Here is a 24831-nt window from a genome sequence, read left to right as displayed (position 1 = left end):
TAAAGAAAAAGGAAAAAAGGAAAAGGAGAAAAAAGGAAAAGGAGAAAAAAGGAAAAGGAGAAAAAAGGAAAAGGAGAAAAAAGGAAAAAGGAGAAAAAAGGAAAAAAGGAGAAAAAAGGAAAAGGAGAAAAAAGGGAAAAAGGAGAAAAAAGGAAAAAAGAGAAAAAAGGGAAAAGGAGAAAAAAGGAAAAGAAATAAAGAAAAAGGAAAAAAGGAAAAGGAGAAAAAAGGGAAAAAGGAGAAAAAAGGGAAAAAGAGGAAAAAAGGGAAAAAGAAGGAAAAAGGCAATAAAAAGGCCCCCCCAGGGGAGCAGAAGGCTCCTGCCTGTGCTGGGCAGGGCTGCAGCAGCCCACATCCAGCTTCAGCTCCGGGCAAATCTCTCCGGCCCAGCTGCAGCGTTTGGAGCAGTCAGCAAGAGGCAGCCCCAGCGCTGCGGGGAGCAGCCTGCGGCAGAGCCTTGCCTGCAGGGCTGGCTGCACTCAGCGCAAGGGAAGAGCTGCTCCTGCTCGCAGCCAGGGCCCAGGAGGAAGTGCAGCAAACTTTGGCTGTGCAGGGGATGAGCTGAGGAGCAGCCTCACCATGAAAGGGGATATGGAAGCAGCCTCTGTGGGCACAGGCAATACTTGCCCAGACAAGCACAGAGAATCACAGCATCCCAGAGTGCCAGGGGCTGGCAGGGAGCTGCAGAGCTCAGCCAGCCCAAGCCCCCTGCCCCAGCAGGGTCACCCACAGCAGCTCACACAGCAACACATCCAGCTGGCCTTGCAAGAGCTCCACACAGGGAGACTCCACAGCCCCCCTGGGCAGCCTCTGCCAGGCTCCTCTCACCCTCACAGCCAACAAATTCTTCCTCCTCTTCCCATGGCACTTCCTCTGCCTCAGCTTCCACCCCTGCCCCTTGTGCTGGCATTGGGCAGCCCCCAGCAGAGCCTGGCTCCAGCCTCTGGCCACTGCCCCTGCACAGCTTCAGCCCCATCCAGGAGCTCACCTCTCAGGCTCCTCCAAGCCAAGCTCCAGAGCCCTCAGCTCCCTCAGCCTCTGCTCCTGAGGAAGAGCTTCCACTGCCTGCAGCATCTTTGTGACTCTGCCATTGACTCTCTCCAGCACTTCCCTCAGCTCCTTCCTGACCTGAGGGGCCCAGAGCTGGACACAAGATTCCAGCTGTGGCCTCAGCAGGGCAGAGCAGAGGACATTCAGGGCAAAGGGAGGGGGCTAAGTACTTCAGAGGTCAAGAAGGGAACTCAGAGTAACGTTGGGCAAGTTAGAGAAGTGATCTAAATGATTAGGAAAGAAATCAGGGTTAATATTTGTCCTTTGGAAGGAAGAGTTCACTGCACAAACAGAGGAGAAGCAGCAGCTGCAGGGAGGACCTGGGGTTAGAGTGGATCAGAAGCTGGGCAGCAGTCAGCAGTGCCATGCTCTTGTGAAAAAAGCAAACACACAGAGGTGGATAAACAGAAGTGCTGGAAGGGAGGTGAAACAAACCTGCCTGGCACCCAGGAGAGCCTCTGCCTGGCCACTCTGCCCACCTTAGGAGCTGTGCCTCGAGATGGAACCTTGAGAAAGCAAAAACACTGGAAGAGATCCTGTGGGCAGCTGGTGGCACCCCCATGGGCACCCAAGCACCTCAACACCTGTCCAGAATGGGTCCAGGAGCACTAATCCTTGTCTGTAGACAGCCAAACATCTCTGCAAGCCTTCATTTAGCACACTCATAGAGCCACAGCCTGGGCTGGGCTGGGAGGGAGCTGCAGAGCTCAGCCCAAGGCCTCTGCCCCCAGCAGGGACAGCCCCAACTCCAGCAGCTTGCCCACAGCCCTCTCCAGCCTCCCCTTCAACAGCTCCAGGCAGGGAGCCTCAACCACCTCCCTGGGCAACCTGGGCCAGGCTTCCACCACCCTTCTGCTGCACAACTTCTTCCTCACCTCCAAGCTCAAGCTGCTCTGCTCTGCTCTGCAGCCCTTGGCCCTGCTGCTGGCCCTGCAGGCCTTTGCCAACAGTCTCTCTGCAGCCTTCTTGCAGCCCCCCTCAGGTCCCCCCTCCCCTGGGTTTACCTTACTTGGATGACCTCTGTGATCACAAATTAATTGCTTATCACTCCAGCCCACGCTGTTTAGCTTGGCAAGGAGGACATCTCCCCAGGCCTGCAGTGTGTTTGCAGAAGCTGAAGGTCAAGCTTTCTAGCTCCAGCAGTCACATCTGACTGCAACTCCACTGCTGGTCCCCCCACTGATCCGTGCCCCTGGCTGTGTGCTGCGTGGGGAAAGGTTGGCTTGGGTGATCTTGGAGGTCTCTTCCAACCAAATCTGTTCTGTGGCTCTGGAAATTCCTCCTGCCACCCTGGGTGATCAGCTGCCTTCTACTGAGAGCCAAGGAGGCAGCCTGGGGTAGCTGACAGCAATGGAAGAGTCACTCCTGAACTCTAACCAAGGAAGAGCCTGAGGGAGCTGAGGGCTCTGGAGCTTGGCTTGGAGGAGCCTGAGAGGTGAGCTCCTGGCTGGGGCTAAAGCTGTGCAGGGGCAGTGGCCAGAGGCTGGAGCCAGGCTCTGCTGGGGGCTGCCCAATGCCAGCAGAAGGGGCAGGGGTGGAAGCTGAGGCAGAGGAAGTGCCATGGGAAGAGGAGGAAGAATTTGTTGGCTGTGAGGGTGAGAGGAGCCTGGCAGAGGCTGCCCAGGGGGGCTGTGGAGTCTCCCTGTGTGGAGCTCTTGCAAGGCCAGCTGGATGTGTTGCTGTGTGAGCTGCTGTGGGTGACCCTGCTGGGGCAGGGGGCTTGGGCTGGCTGAGCTCTGCAGCTCCCTGCCAGCCCCTGGCACTCTGGGACTCTGATTCCATGAGTCAGGCTCAAACTGAAAGAGAGAAGAAGAAACTTCATGCCACAAACTCCTCCTGCCCCTCTCCCACGGCAGGTTGGAGTTGGAGCTGAGCAGATTCCTGGCATGCTGCTCTGAGGCACTCATTCAGCTCTGGGTTCTTATCAAACAGAGAGGCTGCAGAGCATGTTTGGCTTCTCCAGCAGTTCCTAATCAAGAAGCAGGAGAAAACTAAACCCCCTGCAGTGTCCATGACTTTCCCACGGGCAGCAGCACCTCGAGGGGAACTATCAGCTGGCACAGGCTGCCCAGGGAGGTGGTGGAAGCCTCCTGCCTGGAGGTGTTTGCAGCCAGGCTGGAGGTGGCTGTGAGCAACCTGCTGTGGTGTGAGGTGTCCCTGCCCATGGCAGGGGGTTGGAGCTGGCTGAGCCTTGAGCTCCCTTCCAGCCCTGGCAGCTCTGTGGTTCTATAATGAAGTGACCCTGGGGGAGGGGTGGTCTCAGGCCACACAGGCTGCTCCTCCTCTCCTCCTTGCCCAGGACTTGTGACAAGCAGGAGCTGTGCTCTTGCAGAGCAGCCCAGAGAGCAGTGGCACTGCAGAGGTTAAAGACTGAGACCTCACCCTGTACAAAGCAGACTTTAAACTCGGGGCAGGTCTTGAGCCAGCTCTCTGCACCCTGGCCAGAGCTCAGGAGGAAGGGGAACCAAGGCTGAGAGGCTGCCCAAGCAGGCTGTGAGGATGGGAGGGAGGGCAGGGGGGGAATACAAAGAGTAAAGCACTGCTGAGATGCGGGTGAGAGCAGCAGCAGAGCACTTGGGACAGGCAGGAAGAGGTTGGAGAAAGCCTTCAGGGCGGCTCAGGGGAGCCAGCCATGCGCTCCTGTCCTCAGCTGCCTGCAGCAGGAACTTCCCTAAGGCGCAGCGGGAGGCAGCTCGCACTGTGCCGCTCCAACTGCGCATAGCAATGAGGCATCCCCTTTGTGCCAGGCAGGAAGGCCTGGAAGCTCTCTCTCAGTCAGCAGGCAGCCTGCAGCTCGCAGCCTGTGCAATTCCTGCGGTGACCTGAAGCGGAAAGCAGGCTCCGAGCTTCCCATCCGTGCGCTGGCTCCGGTTCAGCACCGAGGACGTCACATCCCCTCCCGGCTGCCTCCAGAGAGCTTCACGGAGTCCCTCCCCGGCGTGCGGCACACCCTGCACGCAGGTACGAGTCCCAGCAGCACCCGGCAGGGAATCCTGGCATCAGGGATCTGCCGGGGCTGGAAGGGAGCTCAAGGCTCGGCCAGCTCCAGCCCCCTGCCATGGGCAGGGACACCTCACACCACAGCAGGTTGCTCACAGCCACCTCCAGCCTGGCTGCAAACACCTCCAGGCAGGAGGCTTCCACCACCTCCCTGGGCAGCCTGTGCCAGGCTCTCACCACCCTCCTGGCCAACAACTTCTTCCTCACAGCCAATCTCCATCTCCCTACTTCTAGTTCTGCTCCATCCCCCCCAGTCCTATCCCTCCCTCACACCCTCACAAGTCCCTCCCCAGCTTTCTTGCAGCCCCCTTCAGATCCTGGAAGGCCACAATGAGGTCTCCTGGGAGCCTTCTCCTCTCCAGCCTGCACAACCCCAACTCCCTCAGTCTGTGCTCACAGCAGAGCAGCTCCAGCCCTCTGCTCCTCCTCCTGGCCCTGCTCTGGACACCTTCCAGCACCTCCAGATCCTTCCTGGCACAGAGGCTCCAGCACTGGACCCAGAGCTCCAGGTGTCAGTGCAGACAGCCAGGGACTCTCTCCCTTCCCTCCCACACCTCAGTGGGGTCCTCCCCACCCCACAGCCATCACCACCTAAGGGCAGGGCTGCAGGTGCCTGTGAGCCAGCCCTGCAGAAAGGCTGCCCGTGAGGGAGCAAAGCTTATCTCCTCCTCTAAATTTAGCGGCGTGGAGTCAGCAGGGCCGGGAGCAGCACCGCTGTTTGTGGGCAGCAGGAGATGCTGTGGCTGCAGGCTGCCGCAGCCCCACTGCCTGCGCCGGGCCGGGCCGGGGACCCACGGCGCCAGCTCCGCAGGCAGCCCCGGCAGCAGCGCCCCCGGCTCGCTCGCTTTCCCTTTTCCTCCTGGGATGCTCCTGAGCAACGGCAGCCACCAGCAACAGCTCCCAGATCCAGCCACAGAACCACAGAGCCACACAACGGCAGGCGGGGAACGAGAGGATCTTGGAGGTCCCTTCCAACCCAACTCATTCTATGAATGCCAGGGGGGGAAGGGACCTCCAGAGCTCATCCGGTCCAAACCCCTGCCGGAGCAGCTCACACAGGAACACATCCAGGTGGGCTTGGGAGAGCTCCACACAGGGAGACTCCACAGCCCCCTTGGGCAGCCTCTGCCAGGCTTCTCTCACCCTCACAGGGCAAAAATTCTACAGTAGGGCAGATTTAGACTGGAGATGAGGAAGTTCTCTACAGTGAGGTACAGCAGGAACAGAGGCAACAGCCAGGTCACATTTACCAGAGAGCCCCTCCACTGTCCTTAGGAATGGGCTGGGCTAGAAGGGAGCTGCAGAGCTCAGCCCAAGGCCTCTGCACCCAGCAGCGACAGCCCCAAGTCCAGCAGCTTGCCCACAGCCCTCTCCAGCCTCCCCTTCAACAGCTCCAGGCAGGGAGCCTCAACCACCTCCCTGGGCAACCTGGGCCAGGCTTCCACCACCCTCCTGCTGCACAACTTCTTCCTCACCTCCAAGCTCAAGCTGCTCTGCTCTGAAGCCATTGGCCCTGCTGCTGGCCCTGCAGGCCTTTGCCAACAGTCTCTCTGCAGCCTTCTTGCAGCCCCTTCAGCTCCTGGCAGGCTGCTCTGAGCTCTGCCTGCAGCCTTCTCTTCTCCAGGCTGCACACCCCCAGCTCCCTCAGCCTGGCCTGGCAGCAGAGCTGCTCCAAGCCCCTCAGCATTCTCCTGGCCTCCTCTGCAGCCTCTCCATCAGCTCCAGGTCCTTGCTGTGCTGAGAGCTCCAGCCCTGGATATTGGAGCATCTCCCCAGAGCTACCCATTTGTGAATGAGGCCAGAGCAATCCTGTTTTAAATACAGAAAGGTTAAGAGTTCAAGAGGAAAGAGAAACCACAACCCTGTGCAAAACAACCAACAACCCATCCCAAATCTGCTTTTCACCATGCAGATGAGCAGAGAGATGCAGCACCACACACAGCTCAGCTCACCTCAGCAGAGGGACTGCACCATGAGGGTGCTGGAGCAATGGGGACCCATGGGAATGGGGACCTGAGGGGGGCTGCAAGAAGGCTGCAGAGAGACTGTTGGCAAAGGCCTGCAGGGCCAGCAGCAGGGCCAAGGGCTGCAGAGCAGAGCAGAGCAGCTTGAGCTTGGAGGTGAGGAAGAAGTTGTGCAGCAGGAGGGTGGTGGAAGCCTGGCCCAGGTTGCCCAGGGAGGTGGTTGAGGCTCCCTGCCTGGAGCTGTTGAAGGGGAGGCTGGAGAGGGCTGTGGGCAAGCTGCTGGAGTTGGGGCTGTCCCTGCTGGGTGCAGAGGCCTTGGGCTGAGCTCTGCAGCTCCCTTCCAGGCCAGACTCTTCTGTGATTCTGGAGGATGGTTTGAGCTGCTTCTCCCCAGCTGGCTGCTCTCAACAGAACAAAAACTGCTTCTGCCCCCACCCAAGCAGCAGTGGGACTGGCTCCCAAGGGCTGTTAAGGTAAGGCAGGGTGATTAAGTCATGATTTATACTCCTGCCATTGCTGTGGCATCCTGGGCAAGCCTCAGCCCAGAGGTACCCAGCAGGTGTGAAGCAATGCTCTGCCAACACTGCTCTGCAGGGTGGCAGTGCCCAGCCCTCAGTCCCCTCCTAACAGGCACTGAGGGTCAGGAGGGTCCCAACAGAGACCAGACCCCCACTGGGTGAGTTTTGGAGCAGGTCTCACACTCCTGCAGCTGGAGCTGCAAGCATCATCACATCTGGCAGCCCGAGCACAGGCTGCTTCCCCTTGCTTTGGAGCACACAGCTCCTGGTGCAGTGCTGCAGCTGCTGAGAACAGGGCAGAAAGTGCAGGGCTGGGGGCTGGGTGCTGGTGAAAAGTTCATGCACACAGCCCCAGCAACTGTGCAGCACCCACAAGAGCTTGGCCCCCTCCCCCTGCCCCCCAGCCCTCAGCTCTTGAGAGACATTGAGCAGATCCCTCTCAGCCTTCTCCTCTCCAGGCTAAACAGCCCCAGGGCTCTCAGGCTCTCTTCCCAGGGGAGATGCTCAAGTCCCCTAAGCATCCTCCTGCCTCTGCCTTGGCCTCTCCCCAGCAGCTCTCTGTCTCTCTTCAGCTGGGGAGCCCCAAACTGGACCCAGGCTTGCAGCTGTGCTCTCAGCAGGGCAGAGCAGAGCAGAGGGGGAGCAGAACCTCCCTAGCTGGCAGCCAGGGGGGCTGGCAGCAGTGGAGGGCTGGCCGCGGGGCGGGGGGGCTGTCTGAGGCCATGCAGGCTGGACAGAGCCCCAGGCCGGCTCGGCAGGGCCGCAGAGCATTCCCCAGCTCAGCAGCGCTCTGCCGCGCAGCCAAATCCCTGCTTTTGTCCGCGGGCTGCCGCGGCCGCGGCTCCCATCGCGATCCCCCTTGCGGCTCCCATTGCGGCTCCCATCGCGATCCCCCTTGCGGCTCCCATTGCGGCTCCCATCGCGATCCCCCTTGCGGCTCCCATTGCGGCTCCCATCGCGATCCCCCTTGCGGCTCCCATTGCGGCTCCCATCGCGATCCCCCTTGCGGCTCCCATTGCGGCTCCCATCGCGATCCCCCTTGCGGCTCCCATTGCGGCTCCCATCGCGATCCCCCTTGCGGCTCCCATTGCGGCTCCCATCGCGATCCCCCTTGCGGCTCCCATTGCGGCTCCCATCGCGATCCCCCTTGCGGCTCCCATTGCGGCTCCCATCGCGATCCCCCTTGCGGCTCCCATTGCGGCTCCCATCGCGACCCCCATCGCGACTGCCATTCACGGCTCCCATCGCGACCCCCCATCGCGACTGCCATTCACGGCTCCCATCGCGACCCCCATCGCGACTGCCATTCACGGCTCCCATCGCGACCCCCATCGCGACTGCCATTCACGGCTCCCATCGCGACCCCCATCGCGACTGCCATTCACGGCTCCCATCGCGACCCCCATCGCGACTGCCATTCACGGCTCCCATTGCGGCTCCCATCGCGATCCCCCTTGCGGCTCCCATTGCGGCTCCCATCGCGACCCCCATCGCGACTGCCATTCACGGCTCCCATCGCGACCCCCCATCGCGACTGCCATTCACGGCCCCCATCGCGACTGCCATGGCGACTGCCATTCACGGCTCCCATCGCGACCCCCATCGCGACTGCCATTCACGGCTCCCATCGCGGCCCCCATCGTGACCCCCATCGCCGCCCCCTCGCCCGGCGCCGCCAGACAAAGGGAAGGCAGAAGCAGAGCGCTGCGCTGCGTGACTCAGCCGGAAGGAGCCAGAGCCCGGCAGGAGCTGCCCCGCTGCCTGCCCCCCCGGCGGGGCGAGGGGCAGGGGAGGAAGGCTCGCAGCGAGGTTTAACTGCCCCGGGGAGGCTCTGCCCTTGCACAGCTCTGCACAGCCTGCACCACCTCTGGGCAGGGGAACCTTTCCTCTGGGCCTCAGAGGGACACCCTTGGGAGCCAGCTCTCATGGAGCAGAGGCAGACAGAGGGATTTAGTGTGGAATTTTGTTTTGGTCTGTTCCCTTTTTGTTGGTTTTGTTTTCCCCTCTCCTCTCTCTCTTTTTCTGAACCATTAGATCCTGAGTTGGAAGCCAAAGCCAGCTGCTTACAGCCCAAGCCCAGCAATCCAGGCTGCTGGCTTCTGTGCAGCACAGTTGGCATTTCAGTGCTCAAAAGCAACCTTTGAAGAGAGTCACAGAATGATTCAGGCTGGAAAAGACCTCAGAGAGAACACAGAGCTGCCAGGGCTGGGAGGGAGCTCCAGGCTCAGCCAGCCCCAACCCCCTGCCATGGGCAGGGACACCTCACACCACAGCAGGTTGCTCACAGCCACCTCCAGCCTGGCTGCAAACACCTCCAGGCAGGAGGCTTCCACCACCTCCCTGGGCAGCCTGGGCCAGGCTCTCACCACCCTCCTGGCCAACAACTTCTTCCTCACAGCCAATCTCAATCTCCCCACTTCTAGTTCTGCTCCATCCCCCCCAGTCCTGTCCCTCCCTGACACCCTCACAAGTCCCTCCCCAGCTTTCCTGCAGCCCCCTGCAGATCCTGGAAGGCCACAATGAGGTCTCCTGGGAGCCTTCTCCTCTCCAGCCTGCACAACCCCAACTCCCTCAGTCTGTCCTCACAGCAGAGCAGCTCCAGCCCTCTGCTCCTCCTCCTGGCCCTGCTCTGGACACCTTCCAGCCCCTCCAGACCCTTCCTGGCACAGAGGCTCCAGAGCTGGCCCCAGAGCTGCAGCTGTGGTCTCAGCAGAGTGGAGCAGAGGGGCAGAATCCCCTCCCTGCCCTGCTGGCCACACTTCTGCTGCAGCCCAGGATCACCAAGTGATCCTGATCCATCTCCAGAGGAGAGCTTGAGTGATCTTAGTGTGTCCTTAGCCTGCTGGAGGAACCTCTGTGACCTGATTTTTGCCCCAGCCCCTTTCAGGGGGGAGGAGGATGTGCATCCCAGGGGGGCAGCCCTGCCCAGCTGGGGCTGTCTGCTGCACCTCAGCCTGAGTGAACACATTTGGCACTTGCTCTGAGGAAGGCACAGCCTCAGCTGCTGCCCAGCCCCACAGGCAGCTCTGCCCACACCTCTCCATCCCTTACACTCCAGGGGCTGGCAGCTTGCACACAGCTTTGATGCATAGCTCCTTGGTGTCCCCTGCTCTGCCTGCTGCTGCCAGGGCTGGCCACCAGGACAGCTCCAGGAGCTGGGCACAGGGGGAGAAGCAGAGGAGCACACCAAGGGACCAGAAGTGTGTCTGGGTGCCTTTCCTAGATGTTCCTCCTGGTTCAGCACAGAATCTGACTGCTTTGGATGGGAAGGGACCTTCCAAGGTCACCCAGTCCAGCCCTCCTGCAGCCAGCAGGGACATCTGAGCCAGAGCAGGCTGCTCAGAGTGCCAGGCAGCCTCCCATGGAATGGTGCCAGGCATGGGGCAGCTCCCACTTCCTCTGGGCAGCCTGGGCCAGGCTCTCACCACCCTCAGGGTCAAACTTTTCTCCCTCCTTTTCTGCCCTTTTGAGGCCATCCCCCCTTGTCCTGTCCCAGCAGGCCCAGCTCCAAAGTCTGTCCCCAGCTCTCTGAAAGCCCCCCAGAAGGTCTGCCTGGGCTGAGCAAGCCCAACAGCAGCAAAGCCTTCCCAAGGGAACCAGGTGCTGCTTCTTGGCCTGACCCTGGCCCTGCAGGATGGAGATGGGAGAAGATTGCCTGCACCCCAAGCCAGATCACCCATCCCTTTGCCACAGGGAGGCAGGGGTCTGCCCCTGCTGGGTGCAGGGGGGCTGCACTGGATGGCCTGGGGAGGCCCCTTCCAACCCAAAGCCTTCTATGATTCTCTGGCTCAGCCTTCCACAGCCCCCTGCAGCCCTCAGCTCTTGAGGATGAGAGGGGTGAGGAGGTGGGCTGGCCACAGAATGAAGAGAAGAGAAGGCAGCTGCCTGCTGCCTCTTCAAACTGAGACTGAGAGCTGAATCCCTCAGCCCCATCTGTGGCAGAAGGGGGGAAGGAGGCTGATTTCCACCCTCTGCCTGCAGGAACTCAAGCCCTCTCCTGCCAGGGGAGGGGGAGCTGAGGCTGCTAGAAGGGGGCAGGTTAAGACTGGCTGTGAGGAAGAAGTTGTTGGCCAGGAGGGTGGTGAGAGCCTGGCACAGGCTGCCCAGGGAGGTGGTGGAAGCCTCCTGCCTGGAGGTGTTTGCAGCCAGGCTGGATGTGGCTGTGAGCAACCTGCTGTGGTGTGAGGTGTCCCTGCCCATGGCAGGGGGCTGGGACTGGCTGAGCCTTGAGCTCCCCCCCAGCCCTGGCAGCTCTGTGGCTCTCTGGTGGCAGAGCAGTGTGGGTGCTGCTGCTGGCACTCTGTGCTTTGCACAGGAGAGGTGCCACAGCTTTGCCACCTCCTCTGCAGAGCTGGCTTGAGGGCATATCACAGCAAAAGCCTCTCAACAGCTCTCCACAGCTTCTTGGAGTGCCCCTGGCATCCCCATGGCCCCCAGAGAGCTGTGAGGTGAACCCTGCTGCCCCTGGGGGAAGGCTCTTCCCCAGCAGGATCCTGCTCTGGGGCTGTGGACACCCTGCCAGCTCCCTCTGCTTGCACTGCCAGGCAGGGAGGCTTAGCAACTCTGCAAGCTGTGTGTTCACAGTCCAGAGAGCTCCATTGCCAGTGCTCCCCACAGAAGGGCATTTGAGCTCCAGCAGAAGCTGCTCCCACAGTACCAGAAGTACCTGCAGTGGGAAGCAGGCTCCAAACTATGCACATCTCTCCATCTGAAACATGGAATGGGAGGGAAGGAAAGGACCTGCAGAGATCATCCAGCCCAAGCCCCCTGCCAGAGCAGCAGCACCCAGGGCAGGCCACCCAGGAACACATCCAGGTGGGTCTTGAAGGGCTGTAGAGAAGGGAACTCCACAGCCCCCCTGGGCAGCCAGCTCCAGCTCCTGACAACCCTTTCAGCAGAGAAATTTCTCCTACTCTCCAGCCTAAGCCTTCCCCTGCTGCAGCTGGAGGCCATTTCCCCTCCTCTCTTCTCCAGTAAGGATGACTCAGTGGGTTCAGGAATCACAGAACTGATCTCTGAGCTCCCCCAGTCCAACCTCAACCCACCCCCACCATGGCCACCAAACCTTCTCCCCAGGTGCCATGGCCACAGGTTCCTTGAACCCCTCCAGGGGTGGGGACTGCACCAGCTCCCTGGGCAGCCTCTGCCAGTGCCTGACCACTCCTGCAGCAAAGGAAGCTGTCCTGATTCCCACCCCAAACCCTGCCCAGCACAACTTCAGGTCACTTCCTCTCATTCTATCACCTCACAGCAGAGAGAAGAGAGCAACCCCCAGCCCCCTGCAGCCTCCTCTCAGGGAGCTGCAGAGAGCAATGAGGTCTCCCTCAGCCTCCTCTGCTTCCAGGCTGAACAGCCCCAGCTCCCTCTTGCACTAAACACAGCAGGAATGAGTTCTGCACCTGACCATCACATGGAATGCACACAAGTGAGGCCTTCTGGAGCTGTTTCCATCATGACAACCACACAGGGCATTAGAGAACTGCAGCAACATCAGGAGCTGTTGTGCACAAGAGCAGGGTCCTGAGCTGGGGAGGAACAGCAGCAGGCACCAGGACAGGGTAGAGGCTGCTGGAGGGCAGCTCCATGGAGAAAGACCTTGGAGTGCTGGGGGGCAGCAAGTTCTGCAGGGGACAGCAATGTGCCCTGGGGGCCAAGAGAGCCAAGGGGAGCCTGGGGGGCAGCAAGAGAAGTGTGGCCAGCAGGGCTGGGGAGGTTCTGCTCCCCCTCTGCTCTGCTCTGCCCTGCTGAGAGCACAGCTGCAATCCTGGGTCCAGTCTGGGGCTCCCCAGGTGAAGAGAGACAGAGAGCTGCTGGGGAGAGGCCAAGGCAGAGGCAGGAGGATGCTTAGGGGACTTGAGCATCTCCCCTGGGAAGAGAGCCTGAGAGCCCTGGGGCTGTTTAGCCTGGAGAGGAGAAGGCTGAGAGGGATCTGCTCAATGTCTCTCAAGAGCTGAGGGCTGGGGGTCAAGGGGAGGGGGCCAAGCTCTTGTGGGTGCTGCCCAGCAAGAAGCCAAGGAGCACTGGAGACAAACTTGAGCAGAGAAGGTTTCAGCTGCCCAGGAGGAGAAAGTTCTTTGGGGTGAGGGTGAGGGAGGCCTGGAGCAGGCTGCCCAGAGAGGTTGTGGAGTCTCCTGCTCTGGAGCCTTTCCAACCCCCCCTGGCTGCATTGCTGTGTGGCCTGCCCTGGGTGCTGCTGCTCTGGCAGGGGCTGCACTGGATGCTCTCTGCAGCTCCCTTCCAGCCTCTACAATTCTGTGACTCTCCTGCAGTTTGGAGCAGGTCTGTCTGCCCCACAGGCTCTAAGGGATCCAGCAGAGGACACTACCTCCCCACACCACCTTTGTCTCACTTACCTCCTCATGTGGAGGCTTCCTCTTCCACAGCTGCCTTTCCTGACTGCCAGACTTGAAGGTTAGTTAATTCCTCATGGAATCCAACATTCCCAGAAAGCAGGAGAGGAGAAAAGGTTAAATAAGTAAATAAATGCTTGACTGATGGTGTGGCAGATCATTTCCCAGGGGAATATCAACCACCCCTCACACCCAGCCTCCAGCCTTGCTCAGCAAGCTTTGGGAATGGTGCTCTGACTGCAGGGAGGTGGTGGAAGCCTCCTGCCTGGAGGTGTTTGCAGCCAGGCTGGAGGTGGCTGTGAGCAACCTGCTGTGGTGTGAGGTGTCCCTGCCCATGGCAGGGGGTTGGGGCTGGCTGAGCCTTGAGCTCCCTTCCAGCCCTGACAAGGATTCTATGATTTTTATCCCCCATTACTAAAACCATTTCTGTGATTTGCTGGAAGGTGTCCAGAGCAGGGCCAGGAGGAGGAGCAGAGGGCTGGAGCTGCTCTGCTGTGAGGACAGCCTGAGGGAGTTGGGGTTGTGCAGGCTGGAGAGGAGAAGGCTCCCAGGAGACCTCATTGTGGCCTTCCAGGATCTGCAGGGGGCTGCAAGAAAGCTGGGGAGGGACTTGTGAGGGTGTGAGGGAGGGATAGGACTGGGGGGGATGGATCCAAGCTAGAGGAGGGAAGATTGAGCTTAGACATCAGGAAGATGTTGCTCCCCATGAGGGTGGTGAGAGCCTGGCACAGGCTGCCCAGGGAGGTGGTGGAAGCCTCCTGCCTGGAGGTGTTTGCAGCCAGGCTGGAGGTGGCTGTGAGCAAGCAGAAGCAGAGGTTGAGGAGGAGGCAGCTCACAATACCTGGCAACACTCAGCCACGCTCCCAGAGCTGTGCTGCAGCTCCTGCTCTGCAATGGTGAAGCCTGGCTCCGAGCTGAGCTCCCTCAGGCCAGGTGGGCAGCAGGGTGAGAGGGCTCCTGCTGGAGCACAGAGCACTCCAGGGCTACCTGTGAGGGAAATGCAGCAAGACAAAACCAAACCAGCAGCCAAATATTGCTGCAGGCAGAGTCAGCACCCAGAACCTGCCCAGGGCTGGCCAGGGTCACCCAAGGGAACCTGAGACAAGAGGCACTCAAAGCCCTTCTTCATGCTGCAACTAGGGGCTAGGAGAAGTGCTCCTGGACAGATGGGCCTGAGAGCTGTGCAGGCAGGAACACACAGCAGCAGCAGCAGCAGCAGGGAATGCTTTGGCTGCTGCTTCCCAGGCTTCCTTCTGTGAGCATGATGCAGAGAGGTAAAACTTGGGTGGAGTTGGGGATTTCCTCCTTTGTTTGTTGTATCTCAGCACCACAGAGCAGCAGAGGCTGGGAGGGAGCTGCAGAGAGCATCCAGTGCAGCCCCTGCCAGAGCAGCAGCACCCAGGGCAGGCCACACAGCAATGCAGCCAGGGGGGGTTGGAAAGGCTCCAGAGCAGGAGACTCCACAACCTCTCTGGGCAGCCTGCCCCAGGGCTCTGGGAGCCTCCCAGGGCAGAAGTTCCTCCTCCTGCTGAGCTGCAACCTCCTGGGCTGCAGTTTCCATCCACTGCTCCTTGTCCTATCCCAGGGTGCAGCTGAGCAGAGCCTGTCCCCTGCCTCCTGCCCCCCAGCCCTCAGCTCTTGAGAGACATTGAGCAGATCCCTCTCAGCCTTCTCCTCTCCAGGCTAAACAGCCCCAGGGCTCTCAGGCTCTCTCCCCAGGGGAGATGCTCAGGTGCCCTAAGCATCCTTTTCCTGTTGTTGGGAACCTTTTTCCTCCTCCCTTTCAACCAAGGCCACTGCAGGAGTCTGCCCTTCCCTGAGCACACAGCAGGAAGGGTTCCTCTCAGCACAGGCTCAGGAGGAAGAGGTTACTCACCTCTGCAGCCAGATGAGAAACTCCTGAAGGAGAAAGGTCTTCCAGAGGAGCATGAACCACCCAGCCTTGCTCAGCATGCCTGGGGAATGGTGCTCTGACTGCAGGGAGGTGGTGGAAGCCTCCTGCCTGGAGGTGTTTGCAGCCAGGCTGGAGGTGGCTGTGAGCAACCTGCTGTGGTGTGAGGTGTCCCTGCCCATGGCAGGGGGTTGGGGCTGGCTGAGCCTGGAGTTCCCTTCCAGCCCTGCCAAGGGATGCTCTGGCTCAGGCAGAGAGCAATTTCCAGCAGGGAGTGCAGCTGCCAGCACTGAACCCATTTGTTGTGGACACACTGGAGAGGCAGCACAGCTTCCACTGAACACTGCCACTGGACTCCTACAGAGCTCATCCTCACTCTTGGCTGCTGTGGACACACTGCAGGACAAACACAGGCTGGGAACACAGTCCCAGCACCAGGGAAGAGAGACTTCAGGGAAGGTCAAATGGAACCATGGCTCCTGCAGCCAGGAAGAGAGAGGCAGCTCCATGCCCCAGGAATGAAGGCAGGGAGCTGCACTGCAGGAGCTTAGCTTGGCCTTGGGGCTGGTGGGAAGTGGGAAACCCCAGAGCCCAGGGACTTGCCTTCTTGGGTGTCTTACCTAAGGGATCCAGTTCAGGAATCTCTGGCACAGGAACTTTCCTTTGCTTTGGGACTACATTACCCAGCCATCTGCTCTCAACATTTGATCCAACTGTGTGGCACTTCACAGCACCACAGAGCAGCAGAGGCTGGGAGGGAGCTGCAGAGAGCATCCAGTGCAGCCCCTGCCAGAGCAGCAGCACCCAGGGCAGGCCACACAGCAATGCAGCCAGGGGGGGTTGGAAAGGCTCCAGAGCAGGAGACTCCACAACCTCTCTGGGCAGCCTGCTCCAGGCCTCCCTCACCCTCACAACAAAGAACTTTCTCCTCCTGGGCAGCTGAAACCTTCTCTGCTCAAGTTTGTCTCCAGTGCTCCTTGGCTTCTTGCTGTGCAGCACCCACAAGAGCTTGGCCCCCTCCCCTTGACCCCCAGCCCTCAGCTCTTGAGAGACATTGAGCAGATCCCTCTCAGCCTTCTCCTCTCCAGGCTAAACAGCCCCAGGGCTCTCAGGCTCTCTTCCCAGGGGAGATGCTCAAGTCCCCTAAGCATCCTCCTGCCTCTGCCTTGGGCTCTCCCCAGCAGCTCTCTGTCTCTCTTCAGCTGGGCAGCCCCAAACTGGTCCCTTCCAGCCTGGACCATTCTATGATGCTGTTCTGGCAGTCACCAGGGCACATCTGAGTTCCTGGTGGCTGTGCAGCAGCTGTGCAGCTGGACTCAGCAAGCAGGGAATGGTTTTTAGGCATTTAAACTTTGTGCATGAAGCAGAGTGAAATCAGGAGTGCATTTCCTACAGTCACAGACTGGGCTGGGCTGGAAGGGAGCTGCAGAGCTCAGCCAGCCCAAGGCCTCTGCCCCCAGCAGGGACAGCCCCAACTCCAGCAGCTTGCCCACAGCCCTCTCCAGCCTCCCCTTCAACAGCTCCAGGCAGGGAGCCTCAACCACCTCCCTGGGCAACCTGGGCCAGGCTTCCACCACCCTCCTGCTGCACAACTTTCTTAGGCATCCCTTAGGACAGTGACAGAAGGAAAAGCATTAGAGGAGATGAGAGCCAACTAGAGCTCTTCTGGGTTGTTTTTTAATAGCTAAAAACCCCAACCCAACCCAAGCCTCTTCACCTCATTATGGAAATCAAAAGCCTATTTTGGGTCCAGCTCTTTGCATGCCATTGCTCCTTTGCAGTGCTACATAACCACTTGGCTGCCTCCCCCCCCCCTCCCCTCTCCTCTCAGCACCAACAACCCTCTGCCTGCAGAGCAGAGCCATGGAACACTGGAAAGCACTGGAGCCTAGCACAGCAGCTTAAAACCTTCTCTCTGATCATGTATTTGATACCAAGTCCTAGCAGGAAACTGTTCCACTGGATCCAAGTAGCTTCTTGGTAGGAACCAGCAGAGATGTGCTGCCAGATTCCCTCCAGCACAAGAGAGATGCAGATGAAGCACTTGGGACTGAGAGGCTCTGGAGGCTCCCAGGCAGCAGTAGGGAAGGCACTTTTCTGGTCAGACAGTCCCAGCCCACGGGGCTCCAGCAGAGCTTTGGGCTTTCATCACAGCTCCCTCAGTTCCTGTGCAAGTGGTAGCCACTGACTGCCCAGTCCTGAACCTCTCCACTTGCAAAGAGAGCAAAGAAAAGGGCTCCAAAGGCATTGATGGAAGCAGCGATGCAGAACACGGTCTGCCACTCTGCCACGGTGTTCTGTGGGGAGAGGGACACAGAAAGGAGAGGTGAGCACAGACACAGCCCAGCCCAGCAGGCAGCCTGCAGCTCCCCCTCCAGAGACAGGGATCCAAACCTCCCCCCTCCAAAGGGATCCAAACCTCCCCCCTCCAAAGGGATCCAAACCTCCCTCCTCCAGAGAAAGGGATCCAAACCTCCCCCCTCCAAAGGGATCCAAACCTCCCTCCTCCAGAGAAAGGGACCCAAACCTCCCCCCTCCAAAGGGATCCAAACCTCCCTCCTCCAGAGAAAGGGACCCAAACCTCCCCCCTCCAGAGAAAGGGATCCAAACCTTCCCCCTCCAAAGGGATTTCAAACCTCCACACTCAAGGGAAAGTGATTCCAAACCACCACATTCCAAAGTGACTCCAAACCTCCACACTCAAGGGAAAGGGATTCCCAACCTCCACACTCCAAAGGGATTCCAAACCTCCACTCTCCAAAGGGATTCACAGCCTCCACACTCAAGGGAAAGGGATTCCCAACCTCCACACTCCAAAGGGATTCCAAACCTCCACCCTCCAAAGGGATTCCCAACCTCCACTCTCCAAAGGGATTCCAAACCTCCACACTCAAGGGAAAGTGACTCAAAGACTCAAGAGAAAGTGACTCCAAACCCCAGGCTGAAGGGCAAGTGATTGACAGAGTGCCCCCTCGAGAGGGAGAGAGCTCCCAGCCCATGCCACCTCTGGCAGTCTCCAGCTAAGTGCTCTGCAGGGAGGCTTCCCAGCAGCACAGACTGGAGATGGAAGCATGCCTGGAGTCAGCTCAGTGTGATGGCAGAGCTGGCACAGGCAGTCCCAGCAGGACTGCCCCAGAGCAGCTGCAGCAGAGCCTCACCTGAGATGCAGAACATTCATCCCACAGCACCACAGAGCAGCAGAGGCTGGGAGGGAGCTGCAGAGAGCATCCAGTGCAAGCCCCTGCCAGGGCAGCAGCATCCAGGGCAGGCCACACAGCAATGCAGCCAGGGGGGGTTGGAAAGGCTCCAGAGGAGAGTCCACAACCTCCCTGGGCTGCCCTTCCCTCCTGTGAATCCACTGCCCCTGGTCCTGTCCCTGCAGGCCTTTGCAAACAGCCTCCCTCCAAACCAACACCACCACAGCTCTGTGCCCCCCATGCCTTAGGGCCCCTGTTAAACACCAGAACCCAGCAGCTTCCTCTTGACATCTGGCTCCTGAATTGGGAAGGACCTGGAGCTGATGGAGAGGCTGCAGAGGAGGCCAGGAGAATGCTGAGGGGCTTGGAGCAGCTCTGCTGCCAGGCCAGGCTGAGGGAGCTGGGGGTGTGCAGCCTGCAGAAGAGAAGGCTGCAGGCAGAGCTCAGAGCAGCCTGCCAGGAGCTGAAGGGGCTGCAAGAAGGCTGCAGAGAGACTGTTGGCAAAGGCCTGCAGGGCCAGCAGCAGGGCCAAGGGCTGCACAGCAGAGCAGCTTGAGCTTGGAGGTGAGGAAGAAGTTGTGCAGCAGGAGGGTGGTGGAAGCCTGGCCCAGGTTGCCCAGGGAGGTGGTTGAGGCTCCCTGCCTGGAGCTGTTGAAGGGGAGGCTGGAGAGGGCTGTGGGCAAGCTGCTGGAGTTGGGGCTGTCCCTGCTGGGTGCAGAGGCCTTGGGCTGAGCTCTGCAGCTCCCTCCCAGCCCAGCCCAGGCTGTGGTTCTCTACTGCAGGCTGGGAATGGAGTCATCCACAGCCATGGACCTGCAGCCAGACCTCATTTCCTGACTGCACACCTGGAGAGCCAGTTTCCCTTCAGAGGAGCTCAAAGGCAGGAGCTGTAAGGGCACTTACATTGTGAGTGAGGTTCTTGGCAATGACTGGCCCCACCATGCCTGGGATGGTAGCAAAGGAGTTGGTGATCCCCAGCAGAATCCCTGCATACCTGCAAGAGAAATTGTGAATGCTGTGCCAGGAACAAATCCTCTGATCAGCCCTGGGAGCAGCTCTGCTGGTCACACACAGGCCTCACTTGGGCCACACAGAGAGATTAAAAACACAAACATTCCACTGGGAATGGCTGGGGGCTTGTTCTGCTACCAGCTCAGCTCACTGAGCCATGCTCCAGCACTGGGCTTGGCTCTGGTAGCCAAACAATGACCTTAAAGGTCATAGACTCACAGAGCTGCCAGGGCTGGAAGGGAGCTCAAGGCTCAGCCAGCCCCAACCCCCTGCCATGGGCAGGGACACCTCACACCACAGCAGGTTGCTCACAGCCACCTCCAGCCTGGCTGCAAACACCTCCAGGCAGGAGGCTTCCACCACCCTCCCTGGGCAGCCTGTGCCAGGCTCTCACCACCCTCCTGGGAAATGATTTCTACTTAATGTCTAATCTGAATCTCCCCACTTCTAGTTCTGCTCCATCCCCCCAGTCCTGTCCCTCCCTGACACCCTCACAAGTCCCTCCCCAGCTTTCTTGCAGCCCCCCTGCAGATCCTGGAAGGCCACAATGAGGTCTCCTGGGAGCCTTCTCCTCTCCAGCCTGCACAACCCAGGATCCATCATCCAAACCCACAGCTCCTCTGCTGGGCCACAGGCAGACACTGAGGCATGGAGCCACCCACTGGGGAAGGCAGAGAAGGAGCAGCAGATGCCTTGAGGGAGGAAGACAGCAAGGAGGGTGAGGAAGGAGGGTGAGGAAGGAGGGTGAGGAAGGAGGGTGAGGAAGGAGGGTGAGGAAGGAGGGTGAGGAAGGAGGGTGAGGAAGGAGGGTGAGGAAGGAGGGTGAGGAAGGAGGGTGAGGAAGGAGGGTGAGGAAGGAGGGTGAGGAAGGAGGGTGAGGAAGGAGGGTGAGGAAGGAGGGTGAGGAAGGAGGGTGAGGAAGGAGGGTGAGGAAGGAGGGTGAGGAAGGAGGGTGAGGAAGGAGGGTGAGGAGGTGGTCAAGGAGGATGAGAGTGTCAGAAGGAGGGTGAGGGGGTAAGGAAGGAGGGTGAGAGGGTCAGCAAAGACTAACAGAGGGTGAGCAGGAGCAGGAGAGGCTGCTGTTTGGGGACAGAGTCAGGTGAAGGACCCCTGGCAGGAAGGCAGTGGCAGCAGTGTGGATGCACATCCCCCCACTGAGAGCTGCAGAGCAGCTGTCTGCTGAGGAGCAGCTGGGATTGTTCAGCCTGGAGGAGGCTGAAGGGAGACCTCACTGCACTCTACAGCTCCCTGGAATGAGGCTGGAGTGAGCTGGGGCTTGGTCTGCCCAGGGTCAGGCAGTGGAGCAAGATGGAATGGTCTGAAAGTGCTCCAGGGAGGCTTGGGTTGGACAGGAGGAAGAAGCTCTTTGCTGGCAGAGTGGTCAGGGACTGCCCAGGGAGGTGTGGAAGTCCCCATGCCTGGAGACAACCTGGGGATGTGGCAACTGGGGGACAGGGTTTAGTGGCCATGGGGGAGTTGGGCAGGGCTGGACTCTGACCTCAGAGGTCTCTCCATGGTGGTCTGAGGCTGATGCCTGGACTCTGACCTCAGAGGTCTTTGCCAACTGAAACAGTTCTGTGATCCCAAAGCAGAGGCTCCAGAGACCTGAGCTGCGAGTGCTGCAGGCTGCCCTTGCCCTCAGCTCCCTGTGGGGCCAGGCTGATGGGGAAGGTGTCTGACTGAACCAGTTCTGCAGGTTGCCCTTGCTGCAGCAGCACTCTGAGGCTGGCTGCCCTGTGCCTCAGCAGCCACAGGAGCATGGCTCTGCACCACAGGCCACAAAAACTGCCTGGGAGAAGCTGGCAGCTTGCTCAGCACCTCAGTGGCAGCAGCTCAGCCCCAGGCAGCTGCAGAGCTCCCTCCCAGCAGTGCCACAGAGTCATGTTTGAAGCTGTGCCACAGGAGCAGACTTGTGAGAGACACTGAAGGGAGAGGAGAGCCTGAAGAACTCAACCTTCCAACCAGCTGAGCACAGAGCCCTGCAGCTCAGATGTTGAGGGAGTGAGAGGGCTGGGGGGATGCAGCCAAAGAGAAGTGGGGGGGATTCAGACTGGATGGCAGGAGAAGGCTCCCAGGAGACCTCATTGTGGCCTTCCAGGAGCTGCAGGGGGCTGCAGGAAAGCTGGGGAGGGACTTGTGAGGGAGGGACAGGACTGGGGGGGATGGAGCAGCACTAGAAGTGGGGAGATTGAGATTGGCTGTGAGGAAGAAGTTGTTGGCCAGGAGGGTGGTGAGAGCCTGGCACAGGCTGCCCAGGGAGGTGGTGGAAGCCTCCTGCCTGGAGGTGTTTGCAGCCAGGCTGGAGGTGGCTGTGAGCAACCTGCTGTGGTGTGAGGTGTCCCTGCCCATGGCCTGGAGCCTGGAGCTCCCTTCCAGCCCTGGCACTCTGTGGTTCCCTGGCTGAAGGATCACAGAGAATACTCTCACTGGTTGCACCTCACCAGAGCAGGAAGGAGCTGTGTCTCAGTGCTGGTTAGCAGGATGAGACCATGGCCTCAGCACTTCTAAAGGAGCAGAGAGAGAATCTCCTCCCCAGAGGGAGAGGCATGGGTTTGCCATTTCATCCCCTGAAGAGGAGTTCCAGCACACAGCTCTGACCCAGAGGCTGTGCTCTGTGCACCCAGCACAGAATGCTTGGGCTTGGAAGTGACCCCTGAAGACCACTGAGCCCAAGCCCCCTGCCCCAGCAGCATCACCCAGGGCAGCTCACACAGGGACACATCCAGGGGGGCCTTGGAAGTCCCCAGAGCAGGAGACTCCACTGCCCCTCTGGGCAGCCTGCTCCAGGGCTCTGGGAGCCTCACAGTGAAGCAGCTCCTTCTCCTCTGGAGGTAGAACTTCCTATGCCAAGCTCATGCCCAATACCTCTTGCCTGTCACTGGGCACCACTGACAAGTGCCAGGCCCCATCCCCCTGACTCCCACCCCTCAGGTGTTTGTCCCTGCTGCTGGCCCTGCAGGCCTTTGCCAACAGTCTCTCTGCAGCCTTCTTGCAGCCCCTTCAGCTCCTGGCAGGCTGCTCTGAGCTCTGCCTGCAGCCTTCTCTTCTCCAGGCTGCACACCCCCAGCTCCCTCAGCCTGGCCTGGCAGCAGAGCTGCTCCAAGCCCCTCAGCATTCTCCTGGCCTCCTCTGCAGCCTCTCCATCAGCTCCAGGTCCTTGCTGTGCTGAGGGCTCCATCCCTGGAGGTGCCCCAGAGGCTGTGGATGTGGCAATCCAGGATCCAGCTCTGGCTGTGAGGGTTGGCTTAGGGTTGGACTCAGTGACCTGGAAGGTCTCTCCCAGCTGCAATGACTCTCAGCTTCTCCAGGCTCAACAGATCTCTCTCAGCCCTCCCTCATATGGCAGAGGTTCCAAGTCCTCTAATCACCTCGGTGCTCCTGCACTGGACTCTCCCCAGCAGCTCTTTGTCCTTCCTGAGCTGCCCAGAGCTGGAGCCAGCAGTGCAGCAGAGAGCAGAGGGTGAGGAGAGCCCCAGGCAGGAGAGGCACAGCTTTGTCCTGAGCAGGAGCATCCCTTCCCCAGCCTGCAGCTGCCTCTTGCTCTTGGGAGTCACTCCACAGCCCTTGGAAGCCCAGCAGTGCCTTGCAGACTGAGCTCCAGCACCCCAGTGACACCAATCCTGCCCTGCTCAGGAAGGGAGCACAGAGCCTCCTTATCTCACAAGGGACTCTGAGCTGATTAGGCTTTAGGAAGTGAATGTGGAAGTGTGGAAGCTTCCCTCAGGCACATCAGCACACCCAGAGCAAGGCTCCAGCCACAGCCTGAGAGCAGAGCAGACCACACTCAGCACCAAGCCAGCTGACACTGCCAAACCTAAACACCAGCCAACAGCCTCCCTGCTCTCCAGAGACCTCTGGCAGGCAGCTGCTGGGCAAATGCCTCTGGGCATGGCCCAGTGGCTCTGAAATGAGCTGCAGCCCTGATAAGGCTCCCTGCTTGCTGCAGATAGATGCCTCTGCCACTCCCTGGGCCCAGTGGAGCCTCCCAGCTGAAATGGGGCAGCAAGCAGTGGCAGGTCTGCAGAGCAGGGCTGGAAATGAGCTGCTGGGCAGCATCTCCTGGGCTGCAGCAGCAGAAGTGTGGCCAGCAGGGCAGGGAGGGGATTCTGCCCCTCTGCTCCACTCTGCTGAGACCTCCCCTGCAGCTCTGGGGCCAGCTCTGGAGCCTCTGTGCCAGGAAGGCTCTGGAGGTGCTGGAAGGTGTCCAGAGCAGGGCCAGGAGGAGGAGCAGAGGGCTGGAGCTGCTCTGCTGTGAGCACAGCCTGAGGGAGTTGGGGTTGTGCAGGTGATGCACCTGACCTGTCACAGCCTCTGACACAGCACTGAAAGGACTCAGCCCCACACTCAGCTCCCTTAAACACAACCCTCCCTCTCTCCTGCCACCTCCTGCCTCCCTCTGTGCCCCCAGCTGCTGCAGCCAGGAGGCAGAGGGGTCAGGAGTGGATGGCAGCCTCCCTCTTCCTAGTGCAGGATCCATCCTGTGCACTGAGTGAAGACAAGGTCCTGTGCAGGGGAACAGCAACCTCCTGGAGTTCAACAGGGACCAGAGCAGGGTCCTGAGCTGGGGAGGAACAGCAGCAGGCACCAGGACAGGGTAGAGGCTGCTGGAGAGCAGCTCCATGGAGAAAGACCTTGGAGTGCTGGGGGGCAGCAAGTTCTGCAGGGGACAGCAATGTGCCCTGGGGGCCAAGAGAGCCAAGGGGAGCCTGGGGGGGCAGCAAGAGAAGTGTGGCCAGCAGGGCTGGGGAGGTTCTGCTCCCCCTCTGCTCTGCTCTGCCCTGCTGAGAGCACAGCTGCAATCCTGGGTCCAGTTTGAGGCTCCCCAGGTGAAGAGAGACAGAGAGCTGCTGGGGAGAGGCCAAGGCAGAGGCAGGAGGATGCTTAGGGGACTTGAGCATCTCCCCTGGGATGAGGCTGAGAGGGATCTGATCAATGTCTCTCAAGAGCTGAGGGCTGGGGGGCAGGAGGCAGGGGACAGGCTCTGCTCAGCTGCACCCTGGGACAGGACAAGGAGCAGTGGATGGAAACTGCAGCCCAGGAGGTTGCAGCTCAGCAGGAGGAGGAACTTCTGCCCTGGGAGGCTCCCAGAGCCCTGGGGCAGGCTGCCCAGAGAGGTTGTGGAGTCTCCTGCTCTGGAGCCTTCCCAGCCCTGTCTGGATGTGTTCTGTGTGCCCTGTGCTGGGTTCTCTGCTCCTGCTCTGGCAGGGGCTTGGGCTGGGTGACCTTTGGAGGTCCCTTCCATCCCAGTGCATTCCAAAGCCCAGTGCCCTGCTACTGCCATGAATGCAGCAGGACAAAGCCCCAGCAGAGAGGTACAGGAATCCCATGGCCCAGGATCAGAGCTGGGACTGTGCCCAAGTGCCCTTCCCCTCATGGCCTCTGCCAAGCCTGCCCTGCCTGCAAGTGCCCCCAGCCTGCAGAGCTGAGTCACTGCCATGCCTCCCCTCCAGGCCTGGGCAGCACAAGCTCCATTGCACAACCCCCAGGCAGCCAGCAGCACGCAGCCAGCCTCCCCCCTCCCACAGCCCCAGCAGGACTCACGAGGGGGCTATGTCCAGGTGGTTGATGCTGTAGCCAGAGGTGCAGAATCCTCCCAGGGTGGTTGAAATGGTCACAAAGACAACAGCCAGCTGATAGTTGCAGCCTGTGAAGCCTGCTGCCACCAGGAACGCTGCAGGGCCAAGCATGCCTTGGGGACAGAAAGCTCACAGTCAGGGGAACCCTCCCAGCGGGCTCCCAGGGGCTCTGAGCTGTGCACACATCTCCTACAGGACTTCCACCACCACCACCTAGTGCAGGGCAGCCAGCACTGCACTGCAGGCACCACACTGGGCCTGGGAGGAGCACCAG

At 60.0% G+C, this 24831-nt stretch overlaps 1 protein-coding gene across 4 annotated transcripts in view; it reads right to left on the bottom strand.

Annotated features, from left to right (window-relative positions):
* Positions 1-16428: 16428 nt before the first annotated feature.
* The window catches only part of SLC17A5 (solute carrier family 17 member 5), a 33381-nt gene continuing 24978 nt past the window's right edge, over positions 16429-24831 (bottom strand). For 2 of the 4 annotated variants that reach the window (XM_068170912.1, XM_068170913.1), the window contains exons 9-11: positions 24523-24670; positions 18874-18964; positions 16429-17070 (exon numbers count right to left, since the gene is read on the bottom strand). In XM_068170912.1, coding sequence (XP_068027013.1) covers positions 16933-17070; positions 18874-18964; positions 24523-24670 — 377 coding nt within the window. In that variant the 3' untranslated portion in view covers positions 16429-16932. The remainder of the gene's footprint in view (positions 17071-18873; positions 18965-24522; positions 24671-24831) is intronic. The other 2 variants (XM_068170914.1, XM_068170915.1) reach the window with 2 other exon arrangements.

The sequence above is a fragment of the Melanerpes formicivorus genome, unplaced genomic scaffold (genome assembly GCF_026170545.1).
Source record: "Melanerpes formicivorus ecotype bairdi unplaced genomic scaffold, bMelFor1.0.p_v2 SCAF_795, whole genome shotgun sequence".
NCBI lineage: Eukaryota > Metazoa > Chordata > Aves > Piciformes > Picidae > Melanerpes > Melanerpes formicivorus.
Note: the sequence above shows the minus strand (reverse complement) of the source record. Positions and strands in the feature narration are given on the sequence as shown.